The sequence below is a fragment of the Rhinopithecus bieti genome, unplaced genomic scaffold, assembly GCF_001698545.2.
Source record: "Rhinopithecus bieti isolate Rb0 unplaced genomic scaffold, ASM169854v2 scaffold_1306, whole genome shotgun sequence".
Classification (NCBI taxonomy): Eukaryota; Metazoa; Chordata; class Mammalia; order Primates; family Cercopithecidae; genus Rhinopithecus; species Rhinopithecus bieti.
In genome coordinates this window covers 1,812,397-1,825,502 of record NW_016803658.1, presented here as the reverse complement: position 1 = coordinate 1,825,502, position 13,106 = coordinate 1,812,397, and the positions used below count along the sequence as shown (strand labels likewise).

At 37.0% G+C, this 13,106-nt stretch overlaps 1 protein-coding gene across 1 annotated transcript in view; it reads right to left on the bottom strand.

Moving 5' to 3' along the window:
- LOC108544435 (cTAGE family member 5) overlaps positions 1–13,106 on the bottom strand; it is a 120,668-nt gene that overhangs the window by 3,827 nt on the left and 103,735 nt on the right. The window contains 1 exon segment of the mRNA XM_083287454.1: positions 590–712. Coding sequence (XP_083143580.1) covers positions 590–712 — 123 coding nt within the window.

The following is a 13,106-nucleotide window of genomic DNA, read 5'->3' as shown; positions in this document are numbered from 1 at the left end:
AAAAAAAAAAAAAAAAAAAAAAAAAAATTTATTTTCTTAATGTTGTATACTTCTGGTTGATATACTACATACATCTATTTCCCAACTTTAATGGGTTGCTATGAAGTAGTCTAAGTAAAAGAGAGCCGGACAAATAGATTGCTCAGTATATGTTAGTTATATATAAGTTTGAAATGTTTAAATAATATAACTGATCACAATATCAACAGAGCATGCATCTAAATTGTCTGGTGGGTTTTTATGTATCCATTCACATTTGCCTGGCTTATTTCCCTGATTACTGAACAGGACACATGTAAGTGGACTAGAAAAATTAGAAAATTAGTCATAGAGCAGAGAAAAATTTATCATCATAGGTATATGGAGTAAACCTATTTCCATGGTGCTCAAACCAACCCACCAACATATATTTGGATGCCATGTCTGTGTACAATATAACAAGAAACATAAAACCAGGACATTTTCAGGAAAGAGATTTTGGCCTTAGGAACTACTAGAGATAGCAATTATATTGGTCTTTATTCTAACTTCCAGTTCTTTAGTGTGCCACCAACATTTTTAAAGAAGAAAAGCACAAAGTACTTCGTACCCATTTTATCCAAAGAAGGCATATTAAAACTTCTGAGTTCTGCTGGTCCAGACAGTCTACCAGAATTAGAACAAAATCTGTCTTGCCTTTGTGGAGGAAGGGCTGAATCAGGATATGACTGTCCTAGAAAATAAGTTTTTTAAATGTCTTAATATAAATCAAGTTTACTTAAGTTTAATGTATTGAACTTAAGACTTTTGACCTGCATTCTAAAACTTAAACTCATCTTCTTGGTTGACAATAGTAGACAATTTCAGAAGAATTGGATATTTTACTATAGGCAATAACTTTTATAGTAAACACAAGCATAATCTGCTACTTTGAATTTTAAAAGTTTCAGTTACTATGTGTAAATTAGAACATGTGAAAACAGAATTTAGTTTATATATATAAACTATATATAATATATGTAAATTCATTTAACTTTCCATTTTAAGAATGGATGGAAGTAAATACATCCATATATCAAAAAAGACCCAGGAAACAGCTACTAACATAGGGAAAAAGTAAAGAGATAAAACATAAGCGCAGCAAGAAATTTACCAGAACAGGTGACAATTCGTCATCAAAGCAGAAAGAGTATCATTCAGAGGTTATCACTGTCAAACTTTTAGTAATATTGACATTTTGGAATTTAGTATCTATTCCAAACCAAATGGAAAGAGATGGGTGTGGTGGCTCACATCTGTAATCCCAGCACTTTGGGAGGCCGAAGTGGGTGGATCACTTGAGGTCAGGAGTTCAAGACCAGCCTGGCCAACACGGTGAAACCCTATCTTTACTACTACAGAGGACCTTACCGACACATCATCTCTCCTACACAAAACCAAAGAAACCACCTGGCATCAACCAGAGTCAACAAAGAGATTATATTTAATGAGCTCCCAATGGTCGGGAAATGTGACTGAAGAGAGAAAGATCCAGATAGTTTGAAGGCTCATTTACACTCCCTTTCAAAATTCTAGCGAGGAGCTGTTTCAACGGGTTTGAGTTAGCCTAATGAAAGAAAAGGTCAGTACCAACCACTGAGATCTAAACTCAGTTTTCCCTTTCTACTTCAAACATAGGATTAATTAAATGGTGGAGTTGGACGAGGGGATGAAATAAGGAAAACTGAACACCAACTCTTTTTAACTAGGTCTCAATATACTACATCATTATTTTGCTTCTAAATTATATCCCCACACATCAACAATCTCAGAAATAAAAAATTTTGTTACAAATGTGCTACTTTATAAACTACATGGCTATGTTGCCCTCCACTGGCAAAAGCAATTCATTCCTTAAATCTTACCAAGGCCTAGTATGTGTCAGGCACAAACAATACAGTGTTGGTCTTGATACACCTCCTGCCCTTACAGTCTAATTCTGATAGAAACACATAAATACAATGTGATTAATGTCTTAATAAAAGGAAATATACATAATATAAGAGGCAGCCCATCTATTTCTGATTGCAGGAATCAGAAATGGAGTCAGAGGCAGTAAAGCGTGCCCTGAAAGAAAAGTAATGATGAACAAGTAATCAAGGGTATTCTGGTCAAATGCACATATACATATACACACATATATACACACCCTCATATGCACATATAAACACACACATATACATGTAATAAGATACAGCTATGTGGAAAGCATATGACCAGTTAAAGACTGAACTGAACTACAGAAAAGAAGGACGTGAAAGGTCCCTTTCTTTTTTGCTTTCAAACTTTTGTTTTCTATAATAGTATTCTACCCTTATAATAGAAGACATGATTAGAAAGAAAGAATGGAAGGAAAAAAATTATAAGAAAAAAATGAATAAGGAGTGGGAGTAAGTGTACAGGGCATTCTGAAGCAGTTTTGCAAACTAAGGATTATACTGCAGAAATAAGCTACTCTCATATACTTCATATACTAGCCGTCCTCAACGGCTTCTGTTGAGGACGATGGGGAGATATCTACTAAAACCAAAAACAGGCCAGGCGTGGTGGCTCATGCCTGTAATCCCAACACTGTGGGAGGCCAAGGCAGGTGGACTGCTTGAGGCCAAGAGTTTGAGACCGGCCTGGCCAACATGGTGAAATCTCATCTCTACTAAAAACACAAAAAAATGAGCCAGGTGTGATGGCACAGGCCTGTGATCCCAGCTACTCGGGAGGCTGAGACACAAGAATCACTTGAACCCAGGAGGCGAAGATTGCAGTGAGCCAAGATCACACCACTGCACCCCAGCCTAGGCGATAAAGCAACACCCTAACCCTGACGAAAATAATTAAAAATAAAGCCAAAAGTGTGCATACCCTATTACCTAGTAATTCCATTTCCTGGACTAATCTTGAAAGAACATATGTACAAAAAGGGTGTTAGCTGCAGCATTGTTAGTAATGGTGAAATATTGGAGACACTCTAAACGGTCACCAACAGGAACTGGATAAATATATTGTGGTTTCTTATATACTGAAATACCACACCACAATTAAGGTAATAAACTCTATATATTAACAAGGAAAGAATTCAAGTATGTGAGGCTGATAAGGAAAGTTGATAAAACAGAACTTTAATTCTTTTTAAATTATTATTCTTTAAGTTCTAGGGTACATGTGCACAACATGCAGGTTTGTTACATAGATATACGTGTGCCATGTTGGTGTGCTGCACCCATTAACTCATCATTTACATTAGGTATATCTCCTAATGCTATCCCTCCTCACTCCCCTTGTCCCACAATAGGAGCCGGCGTGTGATGTTCCCCTTAGGTGATCTCATTGTTCAATTCCCCACCTATAAGTGAGAACATGCGGTATTTGGTTTTCTGTTCTTATGATAGTTTGGTGAGAATATGGGTTTCCAGCTGCATCCAATGTCCCTACAAAGGACACGAAACTCATCCTTTTGTATGGCTGCATAGTATTCCCCATGGTGTATATGTGCCACATTTTCTTAATCCAGTCCCTGTCACTGATGGACATTTGAGTTGGATTCCAAGTCTTTGCTATTGTGAATAGTGCTGCAATAAACATACCGTATGCATGTGTCTTTATAGAAGTCATGACTTATAATCCTTTGGGTATACCTCAGTAATGGGATGGCTGGGTCAAATGCATATTCTAGTTCTAGATCCTTGAGGAATCGCCACACAGTTTTCCACAAATGGTTGAACTAGTTACAGTCCCACCAACAGTGTAAAAGTGTCCTATTTCTCCAATCCTCTCCAGCACCTGTTGTTTCCTGACTTTTTAATGATTGCCATTCTAACTGGTGTGAGATGGTATCTCATTGTGGTTTTGATTTGCATTCCCTCTGATGGCGAAGTGACGATGAGCATTTTTTCATGTGTCTTGTTCGCTGTATGAATGTCTTCTTTTGGAGAAAGTGTCGTTCATATCCTTTGCCTACTTTTGTGGGGTTGTTTTTTTCTTGTAAATCTGATTGACGTTCTTTATAGCTTCTGGAATATTAGCCCTTTGTCAGATGAGTAGATTGCAAAAAATTTTTCCATTCTGTAGGCTGCAATGTTCACTCTGATGGTAGTTTCTTTTGCTGTGCAGAAGCTCTTTAGTTAATTAATCCCATTTGTCAATTTTGGCTTTGTTGCCATTGCTTTGGTGTTTTAGACATGAAGTCCCTTGCCCATGCCTATGTCCTGAATGGTATTACCTAGGTTTTCTTCTAGGGTTTTTATGGTTTTAGGTCTAACATTTAAGTCTCTAATCCATCTTGAATTAATTTTTGTATCAGGAGTAAGGAAAAGGATCCAGTTTCAGCTTTCTCTTATGGCTAGCCAATTTTCCCAGCACCATTTATTAAATAGGGAATCCTTTCCCATTTCTTGTTTTTGTCAGGTTTGGTCAAGAATCAGACGGTTGTAGATGTGTGTGTTATTTCTGAGGGCTCTGTTCTGTTCCATTGGTCTATATCTCCTGTTTTGGTACCAGTACCATGCTGTTTTGGTTTCTGTAGCCTTGGTATATAAGTTTGAAGTCAGGAAGCATGACGCCTCCAGCTTTGTTCTTTTGGCTTAGATTGTCTTGGCAATGTGGCTCTTTTTTGGTTCATAAATGAACTTTAAAGCAGTTTTTTCCAATTCTGTGAAGAAAGTCGTTGGTAGCTCTTAATGGGGGATGGCAATTGAATCTATAAATTTTACCTTGGGCAGTTATGGCCATTTTAACAATATTATTCTTCCTATCCATGAGCATGTATGTTCTTCATTTGTTGTGTCCTCTTTTAATTTCACGTGAGTCAGTGGTTTTGTAGTTCTCCTTGAAGAGGTCCTTTACATCCCTTTGTAAGGTTGATACCTAGGTATTTATTCTCTTTAGTATTGTGAATGGGAGTTCATTCATGATTTGGCTCTCCTGTCCTGTTACTGGTGTATAAGAATGCTTTGTGATTTTTGCACATTGATTTTGTATCTGAGACTTGCTGAAGTTGCTTATCAGCTTAAGGAGATTTGGCCTGAGATGATGGGGTTTTTCTAAATATAAATCATGTCATCTGCAACAGGGACAATTTGATTTCTCTTTTCCTAAGTGAATACCACTTTACTTCTTTCTCTTGCCTGATTGCCCTAGCCACGAACTTCCAACACTATTTTGAATAGGAGTGGTGAGAGTGCATCCCTGTCTTGTGAAAGTTTTCAAAGGGAATGCTTCCAGTTTTTGCCCATACAGTATGATAGTGGCTGTGGGTTTGTCATAAATAGCTCTTATTATTTTGAGATATGTTCCATCAATACCGAATTTATTGAGCGTTTTTAGCATGAAGGGCTGTTGAATTTTGTCAAAGGCCTTTTCTGCATCTATTGAGATAATCATGTGGTTTTTGTCTTTGAGAACTTTAACTTTTTAAAAATCATTATTAGAACTGAAAGTTTACACACACTAAACTCATGAATAGCTGCTTCTAGGAAAGGAAGGTAATATGCCCAGGAAAGGAAATGCAATAGTGTTCAATTCATTTATATAGTGTGCTTTTTCTTTTTATGTTTTATTTACACATTTACACACACAAACACATATATATCTGAAGCAAATATTAATATGTAAATTCTCAAGGGTGATATCCAGGATTGTGCTATATTATCTCAATTTGTGATGTTCACCAAGTTACCCAACCTTTCTGTGCTTGTGTTTCTTCACCTGTAAAAGGGAATAATAGAATAACACTCTTAAGAGTGTTAGAATGATTAAAAGGCATTTAGTCTGACACAAATACATTTTATATATAGCTTTATAAATATCTGATAAATTAAGCTTGTTGTTATGATTATAAACTATATTAAAAATATAGTATTGACTGCTTTTCAAATTTATGACCATAAATTTCAAACCGATGCTCAACAATGCCCTATAATCATACTACACTTTACTAATGATCAAATTCTTCCACTCTCCTAAATAGCTACTCCATACCTTTTTCTCTTCAAATCTCACAAGCCTCTCCTCTACCACCTGCTTCAGCTGATGATCTTGCTGCATCAAGAAAATTGAAACAATTGGACACCTCCACTCACCCTCCACCCAATCGCTACATCTGTGCTCACTTGCTCTGCCTTCCTTCGTTTTAGAATGGATAAAGTGACCCAGCTACCACAATTTCTGCAATTACACTCTGGATAGCATCTTTTGTGCTTAATATTCCAGGGTTTCACTTTTATAACCAGACCCTCTCCCAACCATCATTAATTTCTCCTTCTAGCCTGAATTATTCCCATCAGCAAATAAATATATTATTCATCTTTCATTTTTTTTTTTTTTTTTTTTTTTTTTTTGAGAGAGAGTCTCACTCCGTTGCCCAGGCTGGAGTGCAATGGTGTGGTCTCGGCTCACTGCAACCTCTGCCTCCCAGGTTCAAGCAATTTTCCTGCCTCAGCCTTCCAAGCAGCTGGGACTACAGGCGCATGCCACCACACCGGCTAATCTCTGTATTTTTAGTAGAGACGGAGTTTCACCATGTTGGCCAGGCTGGTCTTGAACTTCTGACCTCAGGTGATCCACCTGCCTCAGCCTCCCAAACTGTTGGGATTACAAGCGTAAGCCACCATGTCCAGCCAATGTTATCCATCTTTAAAAACCAAAACACCTCTCCCTCCAGCTACCATCTCTTTTTCATTCAAAGTCAAATTTTCAAAAGTTGTCTACATTTGTCCCTAGACCTTAATCTCTCCTCAACCTACTCTCTTCAGGAAGACTGACAAATTAAACACAGATTTTAATGTTTATAAAACATATACAGTGGCAATTTATCAACTGAATAATCATGAGAATGTATAAAGGATCATTATATAAGACACAAGTGATTAAGATATATATATTCCCAAAAAAGTGGTAGCCTAAAATTTGGGAACAACTTTAAGTAAATATCATCCTTTGAGAGCATAAAAGCATATATACCAAGACTTTAGAACACCTTATTAAGTTTGTGAAGACCACAGTTTTCATCAAGAAGATCAAAATGAGCCTTAATTAAGACAAACTATAATTCTAATGAGTCTTGTCTGAAATGAGTCTTGTCCGAAAAAACTTTTCAGAATGTAGGACAATGGTCAGCATAAATGTCTATGAATCAGAGCCAGTGAAGTAAAAATCTATGCCTGTGCATTCAAAGCTATCCAAGGTATTTTGATCTGCTTCGCACACTTGTTTCCCAAGGAAAAAGTCAAAACTGTTCTCATCAATTTAGCTGTACACTGTATGTCTCTTATTTGCTCAGCTCTTTAAGAAAAATAGTTTTTAAACATGCCAGGGTAGAGACCACACTTAACTCATGATTACACCACCAAGGTATAGTTGCTTAGTCTCTTTGTTATGCTTACATAAAATATATTATCCAAATCAGTAAAGGATAAGCACCGACAAAAATAAGGAGAAACCACATACACACTCCTTGTTCTTTTAAACAATTAAAATTAGTAATAATAAAGCTCAAAAAGGTATGGAAGAGGGCATGGTGGCTCATGCCTGTAATCCCAGCACTTTGGGAGGCCAAGGTGGGAGGACTGCTTGAGCCAAAGATTTTGAAACCACCTGGGCAACATAGCGAGGCCCCGTCTCTACAGAAAATTTAAAAATTAGGCATTAGTGGTGCATGCCTATAGTCCCAGCTACTTGGGAGGCTAAAGCAGAAGGGTCACTTGAGTCCAGGAGGTCAAGGCTACAGTAAGCTGTGTTCATGCCACTGCACTCCAGCTTGGATGAGAGTGAGATTCTGTCTCAAAACAAAACAAAATAATAAAGAAAAGAAAAGAAATTTTAACTGACAATTAAAATTCAATAATATGTAAAATTCTGTTTCTCAAGTTGTACTAGATACATTTTAAGAATTTACTAGCCACATGTGCCTAGTGGTTACTGTACCAGACATTTCTATTATTGCAGAAAGTTCCATTGGACAGAGCTGTTGTAGAAAAAGATCTGTTTCAGTATTACATTTATTTCATTATATTAACTCATCACTGAAATACGTAACTACACATTTTTAATAATTGATTCTTTTTTTGTCCCAACATCTTGAATAAGATGTTCAGTAGAAATTCTTGTAAAAATGAAACAAACTATAGCACATAGATTCTGAAAATATATTTAGAACTAAAAATACAGAGTTAACATTTTTACTCCTTCTCCTTGGGAAAGCTACTAACCCACTGTATCTTTCTATCTAAATATATGCCAACAATTTTCAAACTATATATCCCAACCTGAGCTACAATTAGAAGCAGTCATTAATCAGCACCATAAGACAGGGAAATAAATAAATGTATGTATGTATGTATGTATGTATGTATGTATGTATGTCGTCATCTACAGTGGGGGTCCCTAACCCCTGGGCTGCGGGCCGGTGCCTTTCCGTGGGCTGTTAGGAACTGTTTGCGCAGCAGGAGGTGAGTAGGGCAAACAAGCATTACTACCTGAGCTCCACCTCCTCAGCTGAGGCATTCTATTGTCATAAGAGCACAAACCCTACTGTGAACTACGCATGTGAGGGATCTAGCCTGTGCATTCCTTATGATAATCTAACTAATTCCTGATGATCTGAAGTGAACAGTTTCATCCCGAAACCATCCCCCTCCCCGCAACCTCCGTGGAAAAACTGGATTCCATGAAACCAGTCCCTGGTGCCAAAAAGGTTAGGGACTGCTGATCTACAGGATAGTGACATTATCTACTTAATAAATTACGATATCTCACTTTCATTTCCAAAAGTGAAAACAAAACAAGTCAACACATAACAACTTGAAAGTTTTTATGAGAAACACCTTTGTTACAGTTAACCCTGGCAAAAGAATTATGTGAACAATTTAAACTGCTTTCTCACCAGGTCTCTTTGATCTATAATATTCTCATTCTACATATGAAAACACTTTTGCGTTTTTTCTTTCGACTGAAGCGCTGAGCAAGGTAAGTCACATTGATAAATTTTTGTTGCAGGTTAGTATTTATAAGGAATTTATAATGAACTGGTTATTCCCAGGAAATATTTCTGTTAAAATTTTAATTCTGATTACTATATGATATGTGAATATTACCAACTTACTTATATTATTCAAGAACATTTTTTCTGCTAAAATTATGATAAGACTTCTAATTAAACTTATGAATAACCAAACTGAAAACTATCCCTTTATCTGAGTGCTAGTTACATCACTGTGCTCAAATTGTGGGAAAAAATCACATTATATGCTTAATACTTGCACTTTCCTGTATGTGTATGATATACAATAAGATTTTTACTTTTTTAGAGATTCACAGAAAGATGCAAAAATACTACAGAGAGGTCCTGCACACCCTTTACTCGATGTTTACATCTTTCATAATCATAGTGTATTGTAACAGACAGAAAATTGACACTGGTACAACTCATGTGTATAGTTCTGACATTTTACTGCATGTGTAGATTTATGTAATCACTACCACTCTCAAGATACAGAATTATTGTACCACCAAAAACACCCCCTCGTGCCACCCCTTTATAGTCCTACCTACTCCCCTCCCCACTACTATCTCAAACTCTTGCATCCACCAATGTGTTTTCCATTTCTATACTGTCATTTCAAGAATGTTATATATGGCTGGGCACAGTGGCTCACGCCTGTAATCCCAGCACTTTGGGAGGCCAAGGTGGGTGGATCACTTGAGGTCAGAAGTTCGAGACCAGTCTGGCTAACATGGTGAAACCTGTCTCTACTAAAAATAAAAAAATTAGCCTAGCTGGGCGTGGTGGCATGTGCCTGAAGTCCCAGCTACTCAGAAGGCTGAGGCAGGAGAACAGTTTGAACCCGGGAGGCGGAGGTTGCAGTGAGCCGAGATCACACCACAGCACTCCAGCCTGGGCGACAGAGTGAGACTCCATCTCAAAAAAAAGAATGTTATATACATGGAATAATACAGTATGTAAACTTTTGAGACTGGTTTTCTTCACTCAACTATTGAGATACATCCAAATTGTTGCATATATCAATAGTTCATTATTTATAGTTTGATTCCATTGTGATCAAAGAACATACTCTACATTATTTCACTTCTTTTAAATGTGTTGAGGTTTGTTTTATGGCCCAGGATACAATCTATCTTGTAAAATGTTTCACTGCTACTTGAAAAGCATATGTATTCTGCTGCTGTTGGGTAACTTGTTCTATAAGTGTCAATTAGGTCTTGTTGGTTGAGGACACTGTTCAGTTCTTCTACATACTTGCTGAATTTTCTCTTCAGTTGTTCCGTTAATTGCTGAGAAAGGGATGTTTAAGTCTCCAATTATAACTGGATTTGTCTTTGTTCCTTTCAGTGCTATCACTTTTTGTTTCCCATACTTTGTAGCTGCTGATGGCATATACACATTTAACATTTGCTATATCTTCTTGACCTCATTTTCTTTCGATTAATGTTTGCATGGTGTATGTTTTTTATCCTTTAACTTTCCACCTACTTATACTATTATATTCGAATGACTTTCTTATAGACTGTATATAGTTATGTCACTATATAACATACAAGGTCCAAATAAATGAAACAAGTTTTAAAAATCACAATAAAAGCCAGGCACAAAGGGTCGTGCCTATAATCCCCCGCTATTCAGGAGGCTGAGGAGGGAGGACTGATTGAGGACAAGAGTTTGAGACCAGCCTGGGTAACACAGAGGAACCTTGTCTCCAAAAACAATTTAAAATAAAATAAACATTACCCAGGCATTGTGGCATGTGCCTACAGTCCCAGTTACTTGGGAGGCTGAGAGTGGAGGATTGCTTGAGTCCAGGAGTTCAAGGCTACAGTGAGCTATAATCACGCCACAGCACTACAGCTGGCTGACAAAGTGAGACCCTGTCTCTAAAATATTTTTTAATAAATTTTTTAAATCACACTAAAAGATAAAGGAGTGAAAACCAGAAAGCAAATTTCTTGATTTCCAGTCCAAATGCCTTTTCACCTAAGCCAGTCTTGTTCTAAACATGCAAACTAACTAAAAGCACATATAAGAATGTTAGATGAACAGATACATTGTAGACTGTTCAACACTGTATAAAATTTTGTACACATATTATGCGTCAGCAGAATTAGCTCTATTCTAATAAAGTAGCCAAATTTGTGTACTAACCTTTAATAACCATTTATATTCCATAGTTTTAAAAGAAAACTTAAACGTTTTAAAATACTTATTAGTTTATAAGATTGAGTCTGCTACTGAAAATAATGAGAATAAAATGTTGATTACTTGAAGAAACTAGGTGTATACTTGCTAATAAAACCTTTAAGTAATAAGAATGTTTGGATCAAAACCACAGTGAGATTCCACCTCACACTAGTGAGAATGGCTACTATTAAAAAGTCAAAATAACAGATGTTGGCAAGGTTGTAGAGAAAAGGGAATGCTTATACACTGTTGGTGGGAATGTAAATTATTAGTTAGGCCACTGTGGAAATCAGTTTTAAGATTTCTCAAAGAACTTAAAACAGGACTACTATTTGACCCAGCAATCCCATTACTGGGTAATATCCAAAAGAAACTAGGTCATTCTACAAAAAAGCACAAGCACTCATATGTTTATCATAACACTACTGACAATAGCAAAGACATGAAATTAACCCAGATACCCACCAACGGCGGACTGGATAAAGAAAATGCAGTACATATACACCATAGAATACTACGCAGCCATAAGAAAGAATAGAATCATGTCCTTTGCAACAACATGGATGCAGCTGGAGGCCATTATCCTAAGCGAATTAATGCAGAAACATAAAACTAACCCATTCTTACTTATAAGTGGTAGCTAAACACTGGGTACACATGGATATAAAGATGGCAACAAGAGACACTGGGGACTACTAGAGTAGAGCGAGGAGAGAGGGAGGCAAGGGCTCAAAAACTGAGTACTGTGCTCACTGTCTGGGTGACGAATTCAGACACACCCCAAACCTAAATATCACGCAATATACCCATGTAACAAACCTGCACATGTACCTTGTGAATCTCAAATAAAAGTTAACATTATTAAAATATTTTTTAAAAGAATGTCTTGAATAGAGCACATGAGAAAAAAGATAAGTTAGAGCAGTTTTTTCTGACTACATAAGCTAAGTAAAGTTTCCTCCTTTTCAAAGTATTTAACGGTGCAAAGATAAATTATACCTTGTAATTATGGAACTATTTAAAATCATTTCTGCTAACTCATCTTAGCATGCTAAGATGCTAAGACTGACTTCCACGCTAAGTCAATGAAAATCTAAAACACTTCTTCCAAGTAGTAACATGTTAAGAAAATATATACATTTTATAAATTATGCCTAACAGACTAAATGACAGATAATCTCAAATGCAGAATCCATACTCTTCAGACACTTAAGTTATTTTAGTTGTCACATTATTTTTTAACATAAGTATTTTAAACTAAAATATTTTAAAATTGAAGAAAAATCTTAAAGACAATTATTAGTGAGAAGGACTCTTCATGAGTCCCAATAAGTCAACCGTACATAAAAGAGAGGCAGATTACTTTAGAACATCACCATCTGTGTTTTACAGAAGTCACTATTCTGTTTGTTTTTTTGTAGGGACAGAATCTCACTATTTTGGCCAACTTGCTCTAGAACTCCTGGCCTCAAGCAATCCTCCTGCCTCGTCCTCACAAAGTGCTAGGATTACAGGCATGAGCCACTGCACCCAGCCAGGAGACCATTATTTTGAAAGAGAGAAAACCATGACAGGTAAAATTTATTGCTCAAGGTTACACAAAAAAGTAATAGCAATGATAAGATTTTAAAAGCCTAGGCCGGGGGTGGTGGCTCACACCTGTAATCCCAGCACTTTGGGAGGCCGAGTCAGGTGGATCACCTGAGATCAGGAGTTCGAGACAAGCCTGGCCAACATGGTGAAATCCTGTCTCTACTAAAAACACAAAACTTAGCAGAGCATGGTGGCGCATGCCCTGTAATCCCGGCTACTCATGAGGCTTGAGGCAGGAGAATTGCTTGAACCCAGGAGGCAGAGGTTGCAGTGAGCCGAGACAGCACCACTGCACCTCAGCTGGGCGACA